The sequence below is a fragment of the Mus musculus genome, chromosome 12 (genome assembly GCF_000001635.26).
Source record: "Mus musculus strain C57BL/6J chromosome 12, GRCm38.p6 C57BL/6J".
Classification (NCBI taxonomy): Eukaryota; Metazoa; Chordata; class Mammalia; order Rodentia; family Muridae; genus Mus; species Mus musculus.
Window position 1 is genome coordinate 110,870,421 of NC_000078.6, and position 21,072 is coordinate 110,891,492.

At 48.1% G+C, this 21,072-nt stretch overlaps 2 protein-coding genes across 10 annotated transcripts in view; one reads left to right on the top strand and one right to left on the bottom strand.

Moving 5' to 3' along the window:
- Positions 1–2,189: 2,189 nt before the first annotated feature.
- Cinp (cyclin-dependent kinase 2 interacting protein) lies at positions 2,190–18,725 on the bottom strand. Of its 2 annotated transcripts, NM_027223.1 has the most exons (6): positions 18,646–18,725; positions 13,470–13,638; positions 9,265–9,394; positions 6,803–6,952; positions 6,421–6,550; positions 2,190–3,709 (listed from the first exon to the last, which is right to left on the bottom strand). In NM_027223.1, the coding sequence occupies exons 1-6, from the start codon at positions 18,650–18,652 to the stop codon at positions 3,507–3,509; spliced, it is 789 nt and encodes a 262-aa protein (NP_081499.1). In that variant the 5' UTR covers positions 18,653–18,725; the 3' UTR covers positions 2,190–3,506. The 2 variants fall into 2 exon arrangements, with proteins under 2 accessions (NP_081499.1, NP_080324.1); NM_026048.4 differs by lacking the exon at positions 6,803–6,952.
- A 97-nt stretch (positions 18,726–18,822) lies between these two features.
- Positions 18,823–21,072, top strand: part of Tecpr2 (tectonin beta-propeller repeat containing 2) — an 83,152-nt gene continuing 80,902 nt past the window's right edge. For 3 of the 8 annotated variants that reach the window (NM_175336.3, NM_001081057.2, NM_001289510.1), the window contains exon 1: positions 18,844–18,906. The gene's annotated coding sequence lies outside the window, so the exon portion shown is untranslated. Of the gene's footprint in view, positions 18,907–19,178; positions 19,571–21,072 lie in introns of those variants that run through there. The other 5 variants (XM_006515354.4, XM_006515351.4, XM_006515352.3 and 2 more) reach the window with 4 other exon arrangements.

The following is a 21,072-nucleotide window of genomic DNA, read 5'->3' on the forward strand; positions in this document are numbered from 1 at the left end:
AGGCTGGCTTTGAACTTAGGACCCTCCTGCCTCTGCTTGTCCAGAGCTTGGATAGAAGGCTCAATAGAAACCTAGAGCTTGCCGGGCTGTGGTGGCACATGCCTTTATTTAATCCCAGCACTTGGGAGGCAGAGGAGGCAGATTTCTGAGTTCAAGGCCAGCCTGGTCTACAGAGTGAGTTCCAGGACAGCCAGGGCTATACAGAGAAACCCTGTCTCAAAAAAAAAAAAAAAAAAAAAAAAAAAAAACCAAACCAAACCAAACAAAAAGAAACCTAGAGCTCACAGGGAAGCCCAGCACTTTGGATGTTTCAGCTGTAAAATACCTTCTCAGGATTTCTTTGTGAGGGTTTCCATGACAATATTGTGGGACAAAGGTAAGGTCATTAGTCCTCATTAGACAGAGCTTTGGAGCTCAGCTGTTCTCTGCTCACTCCTGCAGTCTTTGGAAGACCCTGAGCACCCTGAGATGCCACTGCAGGGCAGAGCTGGCGATCCTGGCTGCAGGGCACCCTGGTGCTGTGCTGAATCAGGTTCCCCACAGCCCTTGCACTTCCTGTTCTGTATTCCACCTCAGAGCAGGGGTCACAGGGATGGACGGGTGGGTTTCCTAGCAGAACAGGAGTGCCTGGAAATGGGGGACATCAGACTGGCATTAGGCAGGACTGTGACCTGTAGACCTGGCCACTTCTCAAAAGCCTAGAGTTTCTCATCGCCCAAGTTCTCAGTCTGCATTTGGGGTATATGGACATTTATTATATTATCTTCAGTACTTTCTGATTTGCCTGAAATGCTTTACAGAAGACACCATCAACCACCCTCTTTCCCAAAGTCTTCACTATGGAGTCATCCTCAGACCATCTCAGTCCAGGGCAAGGTGGGTCCGAGAGGTCTGTTTCCTTCCTGTTAACTTGGCAGGTTTGGGGATTGTAGAAGGCGTGTGTGATTCACCACTGGGCCCAACCTCAAGTACCATACTGACCTCTGATGACATCCACACTATCAGATAGGAAGTACTCTGCAGAATCAATATTTGTTTATCTTTAGTTTCTGTGTTTCTGCCTGTCCTTGGCAGTATTGATCTTTCCATTAGCACTCTTGTGTGATAATGGGGGGCTGGGGAGCAAATCACCAGATACACAAAAGTTAGACGTGGCGTGCTGTGTCGTAGTCTCAGTATTTGGGGGCTGAGGTGAGAGTAGAGTGATTCTGAAGTCAGCTTGAGTTATCCAGCAAGCCTGTCTCAGAAAACGTAAGGAATTTTTTTTTTAAAGAGTGCATGGTGGCACATACCTTTAATTCCAGTACTTGGGAGGCAGAGGCAGGCGGATCTCTGAGTTTAAGGTCAGCCTGGTCTACAGAGTGAGCTCCAGGACAGCCAGGGTGACACAGAGAAACCCTGTCTCGAAAAAAAAAAAAAGAAAGACTGTTGACTATGTCCAGATCAGCCTGGGCTATGGAGTGACGATATGTCTCAAACAAAACTCACAAAATAGACTACAAGACCCATCGCAGTCAAACCCTCCTTCTTGTTTCCAGCGCAGGGATTGTAGGTGCCTGTTACCTCGCCTGGCACATGTAACCTCCTTCCTTTTTCCTTCTTTTTTCGAGACATGAATTTTTCTGCGTAGCCTTGGCTGTCCTGGAACTAGTTCTGTAGACCAGGCTAGCCTCCAACTGGCAGAGATCTGCTTGCCTCTGCTTCTGAGTGCTGAGATCTACAGTGTGTGCCACCATTGCCTAGCTAAGTAACCTATAGTAAACTATCTCAGCTATTTGTCCAAGGGGTCAGGTTCCATATGTGATGCTAGACAGAATTTCTACTGGCCAGAAAATCTGATATGTCTGATTCATGTTTGAGCTGTATTCGGAGCCAAGCACTTTGTAGGCAACTACTTGGGTAAAACACACACACACATACACACACACACACACACACACACACGCTAAACTGCAATAAGTTAAGTTAGACAAGAAATGCAGCCTGGAAGTTGCCAGTTACTGGCATGTCTAAGTCTGGGCTTTTGTCCTCCTTTCGGGAAAGGGAGCAGCAGAGGGCATAGCACTCACTGTGCAAACCTGACGATCTGAGTCCAGATCCCTAGAAACACAGCAACGCCAGTGCGGTACCAGCACAAGTGTAACTCCCACGGCATCTACAAGGACACAGAGGCTGAGACAGGAAAAACCGGAAGCTTGCAGGCCAGGTATCCTGGTGTTTATAGCAGTGAACAAGAGGCCCTATGTCAAGGCAGAAGGCAAGGACCCACAACCCAAAGCTGTCCTCTGACCTGCACACATGCAACGTAGCTCAAGTGTGCCTATACAGACACATACACAGAAGGTAGCAATGTGGTCTGAGTATTCCTTCCCCTAAAGATGGGAGCAGTGGTCCAAGAGTGCCCACCCCAGTGGTCTTAGTGTGTTCCCTATCAGGAAGGAGTGAAAGGAGGAAGTGCAAGCGGCCCCTGACCTAACTGTGAGGGCCAGCTGACCTCACTATGCAGGCAACTCTTCATGATGAATGTTAGCTCTCTATGGACTTAGGGAGTACACCGGTGGCGAACAGTGAGAAAGCTAAACATCTAGCACGGCCAGGCCCCAGATACAAACAGTCTGCAACTGCTGGTCTTTGTATTGGCTTGTCCATTTTCTCAGGCAAGCAGCAGCAATTTTGGGTGATTTTCATTTCTGTGATACTAAACTCTATACTCAGTTAACTCAACAGGATTAATATGTATATATATTTCAATACATGTTTTATTAATATATTTATACAATATATTAAATATATGTATCTCCAGCCATAGGAGAGATGGCTCAGCAGTTAAGAGCGTGAACTGTTCTTCCAGAGGACTGACTGGAGTTTGGTTTCTAACACCCAAATCAGGTGGCTGACAACCTCTTGTAGTTCTAACTCCAAGGAGCCCACTCCCATTTACAGTTGCCCTGGTCATCTATACATTCGGCCGATACACAGATACCTAAGTAATTTGTGTGTTGCTGCCAGGGGAGGCCAGAAGTCCACAGTGCTCTCAACTGCTAACTCACCACTCTGTCCCTACTTATGAGACTTTAACATCTAATAATCCTGGGATAGTTAGTTTCAGAACTAAAACATTCTCTTCAAAGCACAGGGTTGGCAGTGTGGACCAGTGGTTGAATATTCAGCTTGTGTGAAGTCTTGATTTGATTTGATTTCCAGCACCACAAAAAAGAAAAAAAAAAGTAGATAGGTACAAAATAGAAATGGGAAACTCAGGTTGTCTCCACAGATTTATAAAACTGCCCTCAGCTGTTCTTGTTTCTGTCACTCAGTGGAGCTTCATGACACCCGGGAAGCAGCGGGAGGACAGCTCAGCAGTGCCTGTGTCTGGAGAGGCTGCAGCAGCGGGAAGAGTGATCCCAGGACCCTCAAAGTATCTGGCCTTGAGGCACAACAGGTTCCACCCAAGGGACTGACTGTCCAGCCAGTGGCCTGGAGCTCCAAGCTGTGGTCACAGGCAGTCACAGGGCCCGGTGACCTGTCTCGAGCAGCATGCTCTCCAGCTGCAGCTTGCTGTTGCTCTCTATGTAGGGCTGGTGCAGCCACATGGACAGGTAGGTCAGGCTGAGGTTGCGATCTGCAGTATGGGCCAGCTCTGCGCCAATGGTGTGCTTCAAAAGGAGCTCCTTCTTGTATGCTTCAGAGAGCCGGCGGGAGACCTCATCTGCAGCAGAACAGACACCACGGCTGCGTGAGAAAGCACTGTCCTTAGCTCAAGCCAGAATCAGTGCTGGCAGTGGGACTCCCCTGGTAGGGTGCTTGCCCAGCATGCATGAAGCCCTAGGTCTAATCCCCAGTGCCCATACACGGTGTGGTGGTGAATGCTTGGGACCCAGCTCTTGGAAGTTGAAGCACAGGCAGAGGCAGAAGGATGACCTGGGCAACAGAAAACTTAAAAACACATCAGAACAGCACTGGGATAAAGAAGGGCCAAGCCGGTCCAGTCTAGTTGGATGGTTAAATGATAGGACGCACGAGGCCACACAGCCCTTGCATACTTGTCATGATCAGCCACTTCATCCAGACTCAGGAGTCTTGGGGGACTGAAGCAGGGGATGGCTACGAGTTTGAGGCCTGCTTGGGCCAGGTCAGCCTAGGATACATACTAAGACTGTTTGAAAAAGGAAATAAATAGGGGACTGGAGAGATGGGCTAGAAATTAAGAGCACTGAACGTTCTTCCAGGGGAGCTGGGTTCAATTTCCAGCACCCATACCAGGAGCTCACAAATCCATATCACTCCAGCTCCAGGGGGACACAGCACCTCCGGTCTTCCAGGGCACCTATCTTCATGTATGTGCACATACCCACACACATACAAATAATTAAAGCAAATCTTTATTTAAAAAAACCAAACTGAGCTGGGTGGTGATGGCTCACACCTTTAGTTCCAGCACTTGGCAGGTGGTTTTCTGAGGATCTGAGACCAGGTTGGTCTACAGAGTGAATTCAGGGCAGTCTGAACTACACTGAGTAAATCAAATCAAATCAAATCAAATCAAATCAAAACACAACAACAAAAAACCCAAAACCCCAACAGCAAGCAGATTAACCTCCTACAAAGTTTTTCTTGCATTTTATTCTGTCAGAATGCATGTATATCCCATGGTGTACACAATGTAGTCAAACAGCAACTTTTTTTTTTCTTCTTCTTCTTCGAGACAGGGTCTCTCTGTATAGCCCAGGCTGGCCTCGAACTCAGAAATCCGTCTGCATCTGCCTCCCAAGTGCTGGGATTAAAGACATGTGCCACCACTGCCCGGCTCAGACAGCAACTTTTAGACACTGGTTTGTTCTATTATTATGTGGGTCCTAGGGATCAGAGTCAGACTGTCAGACTTGGTGGCAGGAGCCTTTACCTGCTAATGTAAAAGTATTTTTTATTCACTGGATGTAAGTGTTGTCTCTGAGGCTTATTGCCCCTATCTGCTAACCTAGGCCTGGTCCTGGAAGCTTCTATTTAGGCTTAGGATGTTTGCAGCCTCTGAGACTTGCTGCTGAATAAGCTCACCCTTTCTAGTTCTTTCTGAACTCTGGCTCACTGGCTCAACTCAGCTGTTCTGGCACCAACTCCTCTTCAAGCTGGCTGATTCAATCTGGCTTCTTTCTCGATCTCTGACTGCACTGCCTCACTTGGCCTCAAACTCTGGCAAACTAATCTGCTCATTCTCTGGCTTGTTCTGTCTTCACCTGTCTAGCGTGTTTTCCAGTCTGTTTCTATAAAACTCTCTTGGTAAAACTGCCTTGTCTTTCTCTCTGCACTGCCCATTGAGTAGCTTCCCTTTCCTCTCTTCTCTTGAAAGTTGGCCATATCCTATTCTGTCACATCTTTCTCTGACTGGTCACTTATCTGCCTCTCAATTAGACTTCACTTTCAAATATGGCTGCTCACCTCTACAAACTAACTTTACCTTCAGTGTTTGGGATTAGAGTTGTGTGCTAAGGGCTGAGCCACACCACAGCCAGAAACAGTTCCTTTTTAGTAAATAACACCACCTCTGGGCTCACAGTGTGACTCAACATCCTGCAACATGCTGAACCATTTTACCAGCTCATTTAGCCCCTCCTTTGACTCCAGGCTGCTCTTAAACTCGCTGTGGTCCTCCTGCCTCAGCCTCCTGAACTTGTACCATGTGCTGGTTAATGTCACAAGCTAGAGTCACTGGAGAGGAGGGAGCCTCAACTGAGAAATGCCTCCGTAAGGTCTGGCTGCTAGGCATCTTCTTAAGTAGTAACTGATGTGGGTGGGGTGAACTCTGGGCACGTGGACCTGGGCTCGCTGAAAAAGCCAGGGAAGCAAGCCAGTAAGCAGCACCCCTCCATGGCCGTTCCTGTCCTGAGTTCTTGTCCTGACTTCCATCGATGATGAGAATGATGTGGAAGCATAAGCCAGATAAACCCTTTCCTCCCCAAGTTGATTTTAGTCATGGTATATCATCATAGCAATAGCATCCCTAACTAGGGAAGACTATCAAGCTAAATTTCTCTTTTCTCAATGATCTTCTATGAGGTTGGCTGATTGATTTATTTAAAGATGGGATCTCAGTTTATAGCCCAGCTTTGCCTTAAGCTGATCACTGTTCTGCTTTTGTAGTCCATTACTAACTAGCATTATAGGAATGTATGTCACCAAATCTGCCTTCCGCCTGCCTGCCTGCCTGCCTGCCCATCCATCCATCCATCCATTCATCCATCCATCCATCCATCCACCTACCCACCCACCCATCCATCCATCCATCCATCCATCCATCCATCCATCCGCCATTCATCCATATATCTAACTTTTAAAAGGCAGAGGCCCTGTGTCCTTTTCTAAGGACCAGATCTAAGCAATGCCGATTCCCCCCTTAGAGCCACCTGCAGAAGAGCTACTTACAAAAGAAGGCTGTGGGCCACGTGTGAAATAGAGGGGGCCGGCTGCTTTCTTCCCTGTAGTGGTAATTTTCTAGCTCACAAATTCCCTTGGTGGTTGAAGACAGCTTTTCCATTTTCATTTGTATTTTAGTCTGAAAAGATATTAATTTGGAATATGAGACTACTGCTTAGACTTTCTCATCTCAGATTTAGTAACTAAAAAAGATTTAAAGGCTAGGACGTTTAGTCCTAGTGGGGCTAAAATTCCAGTAGTTCACCCTGTTAATGCCATAGGCAGCAGATTTCCAGAGGAATGGAGACAGGTGGGTGTTTGGTTTCATTTCTTGGGTACTAAGCCCTGGGTTTTCACAGCCTCAGAGAAAGGAAGGCTTGCCGAGTCCCACCTCAGTCAGTTTTCTATGCAGCAGCAGTGCTTTAGCTCCAAAGAGCCGGCGGAATCCCAATGGGCTGCTGTTAGATAGTGGAACAGGCACAACGGCACCCGCGCTTCTGACTCTTATGGCGCCTCTGTGAGCCTGGGCTTTCTTACTCATCTGGTGACGAGAGTGAAAGGGAGCCTCAGCTGCACAGGAGAAGCAAGGAGAACCTGCAGCCGGGCCTCTACAGACTGCCCTCCTCTGCCAGCTCCCAACGGGAGCCACCAGCACCTCCTCCACAGTGACCCAAGTATGACAGATGAAGGGCAGTGCCGTGGGTCGAGGAACACCCGGTTACAGTGATCATTAAATACAAAAGACAGAAATAACTAGGAGTTTAGATTCAGGAGCAAAGGTTTATTAGAACACTCTCCAGTTCCTCAGTGTAATTAACTGTTCTGTATCTGGGGGATAAGAGACGTACAGCATCGACGTCATAATTCCTGCACTTGATCCTCCAACTGTCCACCCCTGGTTCTATCTAAAGTGGCACACACTAAATTTAGTACATGTAAATCTTTAAAAGTCTCTCCTTCCTTCTCAAATCACTTCAGGTTCGATATTCCCCTTGGCTTAACCTCCAGACGGGCGCGACGGTTTCCCATGGCAGCTGGGAAGATGCTCAAGGTTGCGGTGAGGAGGTGGAGCCAGGACTGGATCTGTGCTTTTTGAAACCAACTCTGTAAAGAAGTCTGTACCCCACAGCTGCTTCTGGGCACCTCCTGATTCTAGAAAAGCTTAGAAGGATCCAGAGAGGAGGGGAATCTGGAGTCCCTGACCCACATCTGTAGCTCAGCCACCAACAGGGACAAAGTGCCATCTGTTGTGCTGCTGAGCTAACATTGAAAGAGCAGCTCCACTGATTCAGGCATGCTGGTCAGAGAGCACAAGTGACTCACCTGTCTGCTTCTTCGTCAGTGGGATTGCAGGTCCACAGCAACATGCCCTGCTTTTTATGTGAGGACTGAGGACTGAACCCACTCTGCTGTCAGGCATTTCACAGGCCCCAGGGTTGGTTGGGTCTTTCAGAGGACAAGGGAGGACTGACCTATTTTGTTGACTGTACTGGCTAGTTTTGTGTCAACTTGACACAGCTGGGGTTATCACAGAGAAAGGAGCTTCAGTTGAGGAAATGCCTCCATGAGATCCAACTGTAAGGCATTTTTCTCAATTAGTGATCAAGGGGGAAAGGCCCCTTATGGGTGGGACCATCTCTGGGCTGGTAGTCTTGGGTTCTATAAGAGAGCAGGCTGAGCAAGCCAGGAGAGGCAAGCCAGTAAAGAACATCCCTCCATGGCCTCTGCATCAGCTCCTGCTCCCTGACCTGCTTGAGTTCCAGTCCTGACTTCCTTTGGTGATGAACAGCAGTGTGGAAGTGTAAGCCAAATAAACCCTTTCCTCCCCAAAAAAAAAAAAAAAAAAAAAAGAAAGAGCAGCTCACACCATAGAGCAGCTGTATTGTCTCCCACAGTAACACATCACACGAAAAGGGGAATAAAGATTATGTATGCCCATCCCCCAAGACAAGATGCTCAACCCCCATCCTCTTTAATGGCTGGGGAGAGAAAAGCAGCAGCATTCTTGGCTTCCAACCCTGACTTCTGGATCTGAACACTGAGTGAGAATACATTTATTTCCAAGCCAGTTTCAGACAGATTCAAGTTCATCGGAGCGAGGACTTCCAACATGATGGCTAGGGTGTGGTGCTTGGTTCTCTAATGAGGTGACTTACTTGGTTACTTATGTGTGGGTGCTGTGCAGACCAGAACTGGGTGCTGGATCCCCTGGAGTGGAGTCAGAGACAGTTGTGAGCTGTTGGATTTGGATGCTGGGACCCAAACTAGTTCTTTGAAAGAGCAGCGAGTGCTCCTAACATTTAGCCATCTCTCTAGCTCTACAGCTAACCACTCTGTAAAAGGATCTCCTACACAAGGATCTAGGCTTCTTGGGGAAAAAACATGCTGATTCTTAGAGGCAGGAAATATGCAAAGCAAGCCTGGGACATCATTCAGTGCTAGTCAGAAAGGAAATTTCAAACACTTCCCTAAACCTTGAGCTTTCCTATGAAGACTGGTATTTCAGGCAGAAGAACTCCTAATGCCTAAGTGTAGACAATCTGAATAAGAAATACAGTTGATTTGGACCACAACCTGACATAGGAACTGCTAGGTCCACATTGATAGCAAAGACAGTGGCTGCTTTGGTGTTATATGGCAGCACCAGGAAGTGAAGGAAATGGTCAGGCCCACAAAATCTGAATATTCACTCTGGACCCTGCAGTGGTTGAAACTGCCCAGGACAATGACAGTGACTTGAGAGCATCAGGACTTGTTAGGTAGGTGGAAGGAAAGGCCTCCAACAGTTCTGAATGCCCCCACAGTCAGCAAACCCAAACAGTGATGTCGATGGCCAGCATCCTTAGGTCTTACCAAGCCGTCCAAGATGGCCTGCAGCTCCTCACACAGTGCTTCGAGTCCCTTATCGTAGTCCAGATTTGTCTTTTCTTCCTCTTCCATGGAAGCTGGGCTGCTGCTCTCTAACTCAACCTTCTCTTTACTCCTGGACAAAGCAGAAGATAATGGGTACAAATTACACTCTTTAAACCCACCTCATACTAGGCGACTGCACATCTCCAATCCCAGTGCTTGAGGAGGAGAAGGAAGAGTTCACAGCCTGGCTACACAGTAGCCCTGGCCTCAAAAAAAAGAACAAAACAAGGAAAAAGCCTTCACCTCATTTTGTTATAATAAATCCTATAAAAAGCCACCATCTACAAAATCGTGTTAGATATATTGCATAAATGTTGCATATGTCACTATAGTAGATGCTTATTTATACAGTGGAGGCCAGAACTGAGAACTGGATTCCCTGGAGTTGGAGTTAGAGACAGTGGTGAGCTGCTGGGAACCAAACTCCAGTCCTTTGAAAGAGCAGCGAGTGCTCTGAGCGCTCAGCCATTTCTCTAGCCCTAGGGTTCTGATCTCATTACGGATGTTTGTGAGCCACCAGGATTACATTTCACAGTGAGCAGCACATCCATTAGTCACTCAAGTCTGCTGTGCTTGGAAGGAGCCGAGGGCCTCCATGTGCAGCAAATAAATGGTCTACTGCTAAGCTATAGCCCCAGCCCTGGACACTCCAAGTTTGTACTGGGGAAGTGAAGTCTAGCCATGTGTAATCCTTGCTGTAGGGCTTAGTGCTGGTTGTATCTAATGCATAAGACATGGGTCAGTTCCCAAAGGGGTCAAGAGCCTGTGAGAAATTTTTAAACTGAAGTCTGTGGTCCGTACAGTTCAGGCAGTAAACGCTTGATCTTCAGCCTACGGTGCTGTTAGAAGGAGGTGCAACTATAGAGGTTAGGCCTAGTGGGAGGGCTTCTATCCATGTAGGGAAAGGCTTCCCTCCACAGAGCTTTGGGATTCCAGGATCTCTTTCTGGTCCTGACCACGAGGCAAACAGGGTGTGAGCATCCACTATGGTGGATGCCATCTTGCCACACATACAGAAAGCAGTGGTTAGCCTGTGGTGGCGTTCCTTAGGAGCCACCCACCCTTTTGAAGACATGCTTTCTCATCCTTGGATGCTGAGGTTTGAATGAAGGTTCTCATGTTTGCATGGTGAGTGCCAGTGAGTTTTCTCTCCTCCTTTGGCTTCTCTCTCTGTCTCTCTCTCTCTTTAAAAGATTTATTTATTTATTATATGTAAGTACACTGTAGTTGTTTTCAGACAGACACCCTAGAAGAGGGAGTCAGATCTCATTACGGATGTTTGTGAGCCACCATGTGGTTGCTGGGATTTGAACTCAGGAAGAGCAGTCAGTGCTCTTGGCTGAGCCACCTCTCCAGCCCTACTCTCTCTCTCTTTTTTTTTTAAAGATTTATTTATTTATTATATGTAAGTACACTGTAGCTGTCTTCAGACACTCCAGAAGAGGGAGTCAGATCTCGTTACGGATGGTTGTGAGCCACCATGTGTTTGCTGTGATTTGAACTCTGGACCTTCGGAAGAGCAGTCGGGTGCTCTTACCCACTGAGCCATCTCACCAGCCCCCTACTCTCTTTTTTTAAAGATAGAATCTTTTTAAAAGATAAGTAGTCCTAGATAGCTAGAACTGCTTTATCATGTAGATCAGCCTTGAACTCCACTGCCTCTGCCTCCCCGTGCTGGGATTAAAGGTGTGCGCCACCACCGCCCGGCACATGTGCCCATTCTTATATACACACAAATAAATGTAAAATAAATACAAAGTTATGTATGCTACATGCTATTTAGATCTGTACATAAAGTTATAAAGAGATTGACTCAGGAGAAAGGGTTGAGTCTGTGATACAATTATCTTTCAGGAATGTGGGAACTTGTGTGTACTGCTGCCTGCTGGGTATCCCTCCCACCCTCCATTTCATTTATTTCGCTTGGTTGCTATTTGGTTCTTGTTGAAATAGATTTACTACACTAGGCTAACCCTGAACACCCAGCACTCCTCCTGCCTTGATCTCTTTGAGTGCTGGGATTCCGTGTGTACACTATGGCCCCTGGCTTATTTCCATTTTGTGGCAGGAGCCAACTGTGTCGCCCAAGCTGGTTTTCCTGCTTCAGCCTCCCTGAGGAGGTGGAGCCACAGATGAGTACCACTGCACCCAAGTCATTTCATGTCCCTTTTTCTTTGTGTACGTGGCTATTTTGCCTGCATATTTGTCTGTATGCCACTTGTGTGTCTGTTGTCCATGGGGTCCAGAGGAAGTGCTATCCTGGAATTACAGATGATTGTGAGCTGCCTGTGGGTGCTGGGAAACAAGCCTGGAGCTTCTGGAAAAGCAGCCACTGTTCTGAACAGCTAAGCTTTCTTTCTCCAGACTGTATTTGCTGTTGTCTTTTAGATTTATTAATTTTAGGTGTGTGAGTCTTTTGCCTGCATGTATGCATGTGCATCACATAGCTGCACCACCTGAAGAGGCCAGAAAAGGGCATCGGGTCCGCCGAAACTGAAGTTACAGACAGTTGTAAGCCTCCGTGTGGGTGCTGAGAATCTCTGCAAGTGTTCTTAACCACTGAGCCACCTCTCCAGCCTCTATTCATTCTGAGACAGGGACTTATGCAGGCCCAGGCAGACCTCAGACTCACTACGTAATGGAGATGGCCTTCAGCTTCTTTTTCTGCCTACACCTGTGTGCCACCCCCTGTGGCTTCGCTTTATTTCTAAAAGAAGACAAAGTAGGGGTGGGGCGACTTGAGAAATGACTCAGTGGAGTACTTTCCACTGGGTGGCAGTGCAGCGCACCTTTAATTCCAGCACCTGGGAAGCAGGGGCACTGGATCTCTGAGTTTGGGGACAGCTGGGTCTACTGAGTGAGTTCCAGGACTGCACACAGAAAGCCTGCCTCAGAAAACAAAACCTTAGAGCCGGGCAGTGGTGGCGCACGCCTTTAATCCCAGCACTCGGGAGGCAGAGGCAGGCAGATTTCTAAGTTCGAGGCCAGCCTGGGCTATAGAGTGAGTTCCAGGACAGCCAGGGCTACCCAGAGAGACCCTGTCTCAAAAAACCAAAAGAAAACAAACAAACAAACAAACAAACAAAACTTTCTACTATAGAAGGAAATGGGTTCAGTTCCCAGCACCCACATGGCAGCTCATAGCTGTCTGTATCTACAGCTATATACAGGATCTTATGCTTTCTTCAGGTCTCTGTGGGTACTGCATACACAGAGCACACATACAGATAGACAGACCAGTGGTCATACACACAGATTAAAAATAAATATTGAGAAAATAAAGAGAAAAGAACAGGGCAGTGGTGGCGCACACCTTTAATCCCAGCACTCGGGAGGCAGAGGCAGGCGGATTTCTGAGTTCAAGGCCAGCCTGGTCTACAAAGTGAGTCCCAGGACAGCGAAGGCTATACAGAGAAACCCTGTCTCGAAAAACTAAAAAAGAATGGGCACGTGTATACCATGATTGTGCCCATGGAGGACAACTTGCAGAAGTTTGGTTGTCTCCTTCCACCATCTAGGCTGTGGGGACTGAACTCAGTCACTAGGTTGTAGAGAGCCATGCTGCAAGCAATCGCGTGCGTGCCCTGAGCAATCGCCATTATAAGATGGCGCTGGCTTCCACTGCACCTAACTAGTAAACAAGCCTTATGCGCAAGTGCAAGAGTGAACTCACTAGTCACTGCCCATCTCGCGGCGTAGTAATGGGGTGATGGGCGAGCAACGAGAATCAGGAGCTGTCACGCCACATCAGGTGCTGAAACGTCACACAGCGCCATTTTCCCCCGGTTCGGGGTCTTCCCTCCTGATAAGTAAGGAATAAAAGCTTTGCCGCAGAAGATTCCGGTTGTCCTGAGTGTGTTCTTGCCGGCGGGGACAAAAGCTCGGGATACTAGGTTTGGTGGTAAACACCTTAGCCCTCTCTAGCTCAAGGCATCAAACTTGTAATCCCGGGTCTCTGCGGTCTTTTCCCGGGTCCCACCCATGTGTAGCACAGCAGTCGGCATGCCTTTGCACACGTGCAGGGTTACTTTGCTACACTCTTGGCTTTCCTTTGTTTACACCAGGAAATTCTTACTCTCTGACTGTTCTCTCAGTGGGTAGAGGTGACAGACAGTACAGAGCACGGGAACCACACATGTACTTACAGCAAGCTGACTTTCAGGTTGGCAATACTGCTCGCTGTGGTGAAGCCCTTGTCACTGAGGCTGTCCCATTTCAGGATTAAGTTATGCCAGTCAGCAGCATTGTCCTTAAGTTTCCTCGCACTGACTGATAAGACAGGTTTTCTTGGTGTTGCGATCCCAAGAGTCTTTGCTAATAGAGAGCAAGAGAAACAGTTAAGGAACACATGATCACAGGCTCCACAGGAAAGTGGTCTGATATGCCTCACTGACCGGAGAAATCAATGTCCCAGAAACTAAGAGGCTCTTCACAGCTCAGGACTCCACAAACACTTCTCTCACACACTCTGTCTACTTTTCTTTTTTGGGGACAGGGTCTCAAATGTAGCTCTGGCTAGCCTTAAACTTACAGAGATTATCCCACCTATTCCTACAGGACTGGGATCAAAGGTGGGCACCACCGCCCTGGGCATAGCACCTTGTCTTAGAGATGAGTAAAGCTCTGACTTCTTACTAATAAGTCAGCTTATCACTCTCTCTCCTGTGAGGTAATCCGGTCTCCACTCTTTATACTCCAACCACCTTGTACCTGCGCCTTGAACCCTTAAACTGAGCTTTCAACTCCTGAGAGCTCATCACACCACAACACTGAGAGTGGGACACTAGAGATGCAGGGGTGATCTTGCCAGGCCGCTGCTGCTCTGCCTATGACTTAGATGTCAAAAGTTCTGCCTGCATCTCTGCTCCAGCCCCTATCTTAATCCCCACCTCCAGCCCTGCATAGCCAGGCAAAGATCCTGGGAAGGCCTTTGAGCACTCGGTTCTCTCTGCTGGGAAGCTCCTCCTTTAAGTAGTGCTGTCCACCTACAGTTCATCCAACCCAAAGCCCGAGGAAAGCGAGACCAAATGCAGAGTCTGTGCTGCCTTCTAGACTTACAGCCCTACATAGTCATCTCACAGCTGAGAGGAATCCAGGGCACAGGGCAGCTGATGCTTTGGAGGCTACACCTTTAAGACCATGCTTCCTGGGTGTAAGTCCTAGCTCTGCCAGCTGTGAGTGTAGGTATATTTGTCAATCTCTTGGAGCCTCAATATTCTCATCTGCAAAATGGTGATAACACAATATCTCTTCCAAAGTGGACATATGAGTTCAATGCAGCCTGGTCTACATAGTGAGTTCCAGGGTGGCCAGGGCTACATAGTGAGACTATCTAAGATAGTAACAAATATATAAATAATATGTGAAGCTGCGAGGGCCAGACACATAGCCAGTTAACAAGGCACACTACTGGTCCCCGAGTCTGTCCTCCCTTCTCCACTGTGGCCTCTTAATCTTGCTCTGCCCAGTACTGCTTTAATGTCCCAGCGTGGGTCATGATGACTATACGTGTGTGCACTCACTCACCCTGTTAGTTTCTTTAGGGCTCTGTTCTTCTTTGGTTTGCGTGGATGGTATTGGGGACTGAGCCTATGGCCCTGTGCATGCTCCACTGGGGAACATCCCAGGCCCATGTTACTGTGAGATGGTCTCATTAAGTTGCTCTGGCAGGCAGAACCTATTTTACAGCCCAGACAGCCTTTGAACTTTCTTCCTGCCTCAGCCTCCCAGGTAGCTTGGATGGCAGCCTGTGTAACCAAGCATAGCCACTAGCTTGGCTTGATGTTTTTCATTCATTCTTTTTTTTTTTTTTAAAGATTTATTTATTACATGTAAGTACACTGTAGCTGTCTTCAGACCCTCCAGAAGAGGGAGTCAGATCTCATTACAGATGGTTGTGAGCCACCATGTGGTTGCTGGGATTTGAACTTCGGACCTTCGGAAGAGCAGTCGGGTGCTCTTACCCACTGAGCCATCTCACCAGCCCTTCATTCATTCTTTATTCAAACAACTAACAAATCCTGGTTGGCTACTTTCAACAGGTCAGGCATGGGGGAGGAAGTGAATGAATGAGAGCCAGGACCTTTTCCCACGGCACTTACTCCAAAAGAGTCAAATAATATACAAGTAAATTGTCTTAACCAGTCCAGACCATAGTACTATGTAAAAAAGGGAACAGAAAGCCAGGAGTCTTGGCAAAGGCTTTAATCCCAGACTAAGGCAAGAAGATTGCTCTAGGTCAGCCAACCACTGAGTTCTGGGTTTCAGTTAGAACTGCCTTTAAAAAAAAAAAAAAGAGGCTAATGTGGGCTCCGTAGTAGGATTAACATAAATAAAAAACAAAATGGGGTTTTGTGTCAGCATGAACCTCTGAGCTGAGGTATAAATAAGCCAGGGAAAGAGGGTCAGCATGGGTCTTATGTGAGTGACCATGAACTTGGTGACTACAAGAAACAGGACAAACCCAGCATGAAGAGGCTCAGAGACACAGCAAACCAGGGCTCACATGGCTAGAGCCATAGGCCACACAGGCCACTTCAAGCACAGCAAAGAGCAGGCAGTGACCTGGAGCAGCTCGGGGTCTCGTCTCATGGTCCACCCTCACTACCAAATGGGTAAACACTTGGTCACCTGTGATAGAGAGTGGAAGGGGTCCCTGGGGATGAGAGCGTCTGAGTGCAGATGGCACAGAGAAGGGGGGTGGGGTCAGAAGAGGGCCCCGAGCAAAACGCCATAAAGAAACCTACTTTGTAAGCTAATTAAAATAAATACATGATGTAAATATGTTCTACCCTCCTATAGGAAGGAGGAGGCAGTGATGAGGACATTGGACACTAGAGGATAATAACAGAATTCTTTTCACTTTTCATTTCAATCTTAATTGTTAAACATCCCCTCACTTGAAAGAAAGAAAGCCAGGCAGCCAGCCTTTAAGGAAAGAAAATTCTTTGGGTTTTTAGTGGAGGATTCCATATGTTAAATTCCATATGGTAAAAGTGTCAACGCAGCAACACATGAAAGGCTTGCACACACAGGTACAATGTCCACCTTTAAGACATGAAATATAACTTTTAATTGTATCTTCACATCTAAATGATCAGATTATTTATTTAGTTAGTTAGTTCTTCGAAATAGGGTTTCTCTATGTAGCCCTGGCTGTTCTGGAACTCACTCTGTAGACCAGGCTGGCCTCGAACTCAGAAATCCACCTGCCTCTGCCCCCCTATTTTTTTTGTTGTTAGGGTTTTATTGCTGTAAAGAGATGCCAAGGACCATAGCAACCCTTATAAAGGACAACATTTAATTGGGGCTGGCTTACAGTTCACAGGTATAATCGATTATCCTAATGGTGGGAAGCATGGCAGGCAGACCTGGTGCTGGAGAAGTTAGCTGAGAGTTCTACAATTAGTTCAGCAGGCAGCAGAAAGAGACATTGGGTCTGGCTTGACTATCTGAAACCTTAAAGCCCACCCACTGTGACATGTCCTCCAACAAACTCACACCCATTAGTGCTACTCCCTAAGAGCTTCCGGGGCAGATTTCATTTTTAAAGATCTGTTTTTATGTGTGTGAATGTGTGGGAGTGGCTGCTGAGGCCAGAAGGGTGACTGGTGGCCTGGAGCTGGAGTTACAGGTGTTTGAGAGCTGCCCAGTGTCATGTGGAGATCTAAATTCCAATGCTCTAGAACCGAGCCAAAAAATCTTCAGCTTCCAGTTTTATTTTTCTGTAATTTAACAAAACCTTCTTTAGGAGACTATACTATTTTGAGACTCTCTTCTTCTGACTTCCAAATTTAAACGCAACCAGAATTTATAGCTAAAATTCTACTTGTATATAATTGCTAACTTATCTGTAAGTTGCAATAAATATATTTGCAATAGTTAAATGCAAAAAGGGAAGTCATTGTCCTGGTTACTTTTGTGGTTAACTTGGTCAACCTGGGAAGAGAGAACCACAGTGTAACAACTGTTCGTGAGGATGTCTGCATGGTGAATGATGTACAAGGGCCTAACTCTCTGTGGTGCCGCAGCCCTTGGGCAATTGGTCCTGGGCTGTGTAAGAAACGATCTGAGGGGCTGGAGATGGCTCTGCGGACCTAGCACCCAAAAGAGGCTTACAATCAGCTGAGATTCCTATTCCAGAAGATACCATGTCCTCTTCTGGCCCCTGTGGATACAGCTGACACATGGTACGTTTACATAAATGTAGGTATTATACACGGAGAAGAAAATCCTAGGAAAAAGCAAGCCAGTAAGCAGCTATTCTTCATGGCTCCTGCCTCTGGTTCTGCTTGGGTTCCTACCGAGTTCCTTCATAGATGGATTGGGACCTGGAAGGGTAAGACAAATAAACCCTTTCCTTCCCAAGATGCTTTTTGGTGACGGTATTTTACCATGGCAACAGGAAGCAAGTTGAACAGTTATTTCCATCAAGAAGTCTTCCTGGACTCTCCCCCCCCAACCCCCGCCGCCGCCGCCCCCACTTCCACCCCTGGTTGCATTACGAGTCACTGCAGTAGACATATTATCTCCTATTCGTTGGCTGTCATCACATCCCCTAGTGAGTCAATTTCTTCTATTTCTTAATTCTATTTTCTCCGCAGGACTGAGTTCAACCACAGTAGGAGTTATGTCTTGTTCCCTCCCATAACTTGCACACACAGCTGATTGAGAATCAAACGGGCTCCATGGAGGAACTGCTCTCACCTCCTGCATTACATTCGTCCTTCTTCGGTAGGGGTCCCTAAGGGTGAGGATCACGGCTGACTAAGTTTGCCGGACCCACTTAGGAACCAAAAGCACAGCTCTGACTTCTAGACACTCAGAGACAAATGGGGAGATGTCAGTAATGTGAGTCGCAGGGCAGCTGGTAGAGAGAGAGGCACAGCAGTTTAGCTGCTTACCTCTTGTAAGCTACCAAAGCAAAACGGGACTCAGCAAGCCATACGCTAACGCACTGACCCATGCGACACGAACCGACAGAGACAGCCTTTATTACACACTGCAAGCTCCACGGCCCGTCTTACTGAATGCCGGAGTTTAGGGAAGGGTTCTCCGAGGGGCTGGCACGTCAGGCTTGGCTCCAATGTGCTCAGGGATGCTCTGAGCGTCACACCACTGACACTTCACGCACATCACCGCACTCAGACGACACTCACACCGTAATGAACAAGGCTCCCGGCAGCCCACGAGGTCCAGGCGCGCCCTGCATGTCACGTCGCGCGCGGACTCATGACCTCCCCCACCCACCCTCCCACCCCTCATGACCACGTCCACGACCTGCAGCCCCCACAACTAGGGAAACACAGCACTGTCACGCACCTTCCATGCGGCGGCCCACAGGTAGATTCCTGAGAAGACCCAAAAACCCGCCTGCGAACTGAGGAAGTGACGTCACTTCCGTCCTTGGGCCCGCCCACACTTGTGGCTCTGCCGCTCTAGCCCTCCGCGGAGTCACTGCTACTCTCTGAGGCCTAACCCGTTGCCTAGGCAACAGGCTCCCAGCAGCCCCTGCGGCCCGGAGTCCATCCCGCCTCCTCCGGGTTGGCGGGGCTGAGGTGTCCTGAGGGGCTGCCGCGGGAGGTGAGTTCGGGAGCGCGCGGGCGGGTGCCGGACGCCTCCGACGTCCCCGACGCCGCCCCTCGCCTTTCCTCCCCCTGGCAGAGCCGCCTTCCCCTGTCTCAGCCCCTCAGCGTCTCCACAGCCGCGTCGCCGTCCCCCTGGCAGCCGCCGCACGCGGCGCATCTGTCAGCCGGAGTCTGTGCAGAGCACCGGGCGTCGCAGCGTTCGCACACCGCCCCGGGCCGCCCTGGCGTCCCGGCTCCCCTCGCTCCTCCCCTCCTGCCCCACCCTGCATCCCTCTCGCGGCCGGCTCCAGGCTCCTCAGCCTGGAGATTGACATTGCGTTCTGTTCTGTCCCCCCGATCCTCAGCTGGATCCCTTACATTGCCGCTGGCTTGGCCGCCCAGTAGGAGTTGAGTAAGGGTTGGTTAAATGGATACCGAATGCCTCCCGGTGTGGCCCCCGAGGCGGAATGGACAGTGAATGGGGTGACCCTGGGTCAGACTCGGGGTCAGGTCATTGCGCTTCCCCTTCCTACCCGTTTACTGGAGCAAGTGTCAACTTCCTAGCTTCAGTTTCGTCATCCGTAAAATGATAAGTTTTTATCTTGGGATAGTGGAGGATTAAATGGGTCAGTGCATGCATGCACAGCCGACCGTCCAGGGTCTGACTGAATATGATCAAGGTTAGTCTCTGCTGTCACCCACACGGCTCTGTGGGCTTCGCTGCTTTTTCCTCTAGTCCCTTAAGTCTCTGGTTTCCCATTTCTTTCCATCTCCGTCTTTACTTTTCTTTCCTACCCTTTGTGCTTCCTTTCTTTCTCACCGATATTCAGGTATTTTTCTGTTCCATTTGTTGGCAGCATGTGAGGTGTATCGTTTTGTCGTTGACTGGAATGATCATTTGCAGCCAAGGTTTTGAAAACTTTTGGAGCAGGGAGTTGTGGGAAATCAGGTCCTAGGTATGAAGTTGCTCTAGTCTCTTATCGCCAGAGAGTCCTTGTCTTCGAAGCTGTTACACTTTTTGTACCTACTCGCACCCAGCTGTAATGCTGATATACCTGTGATCATTTTGTTTGTTTTTGCAACCTGACTTACAGCCCGTGTTTGTTCATTCATTGAGTGTTTACTAGACTTCCCTCATGCCAGTTGCTGGGCCAGGCCCTAGGGGTGTATGCTTACACTTCACACCTAGTCACTCCCTCAGGAAGGTTGGAGTCTAGCTCTTGAGATTTCAAACCTGAGAATCCCGTCTGGTTTGGGAATCATGGATGGGTAAAATGAAATAAAGTCCTTCAGGGGTTCACTCCCCCCCCCCACCCCGTAACTTTTAAAAATCGTGTTTTATGTGAATGGATGTCTTGCCTCCATGTGTTTTTGTGTACCCACGTGTGTGAAGTGCCTACTGAGGTCAGAAGAGGGTATCAGATGCCCTGGAAGTTAGCTGCCATGTGGGTGCTGGGAATTGAACTCTGGTCCTCTGGAAGGGATACCCTGTGTTACAGGCTGAGCTACCTCTCCGAGAGCCCTAAGCAGTTGTTTTGATGTAGCCACATTGTCTTTTTCAATGGAAGACTGGTTCTTATTGGGTTGGTTTTCAGTTTTTCTTAGGGAAGTTATCTTTTGGGGTTGAAGAGCTCGGAGTCCATTCATAGTAGCCTCTAATTTAAACAAAATAGCTGCTGGCACTTAGTGGAGAGGAGGAAGAAAGCAGACGACAACAATGATCTTGAATTTAGAAAGGTGAAGAACAAATTAGGAGATGGTTATATTAATAAGAATGGACGTTAGGGACAGGGAGTGTGGTAGAATCAGAAGAAGAAATTAGGTGGTGGTTTGTTTTATTTAGGGTTGTTGTTGTTTTCCAAGACAGGGTTTCTCTGTATAGGTGTGGCTGTCCTGGAACTCAGGCCAACTTTGAATTCAAAGATCCTGCCTGCCTCTGGCTGGAACTAAAAGCGTGTGCCAGCCCATCTGGTTTGGTGGTGTTTTCTCTGGATTATTGAGACAGAAGCAGCTTCAGAATGTATGTTTCCCATGAATGTAGCCTTCGGATCTGGTCACGAGATTTCCAGTGAATCTTTGCTGTGGTCTTGGGGCAATGTGGCATAGAATTTTGTTTGTTTTCTTTTGGGGGACAGGATCTCACTATAAAGACCAGACTGTCTACAGCTTGGAGAGATGCTCC

Excerpts from the sequence above, each read along its gene's own strand:
- Cinp (NM_027223.1), bottom strand. Across the intron at positions 6,953-9,264 it reads AGGCCATCTTGGACGGCTTG|ATGAGTAAGAAAGCCCAGGC; the intron begins GTAAGACCTAAG and ends TCTCGTCACCAG. Across the intron at positions 6,551-6,802 it reads TGCATAGAAAACTGACTGAG|ACTAAAATACAAATGAAAAT; the intron begins GTGGGACTCGGC and ends ATATCTTTTCAG.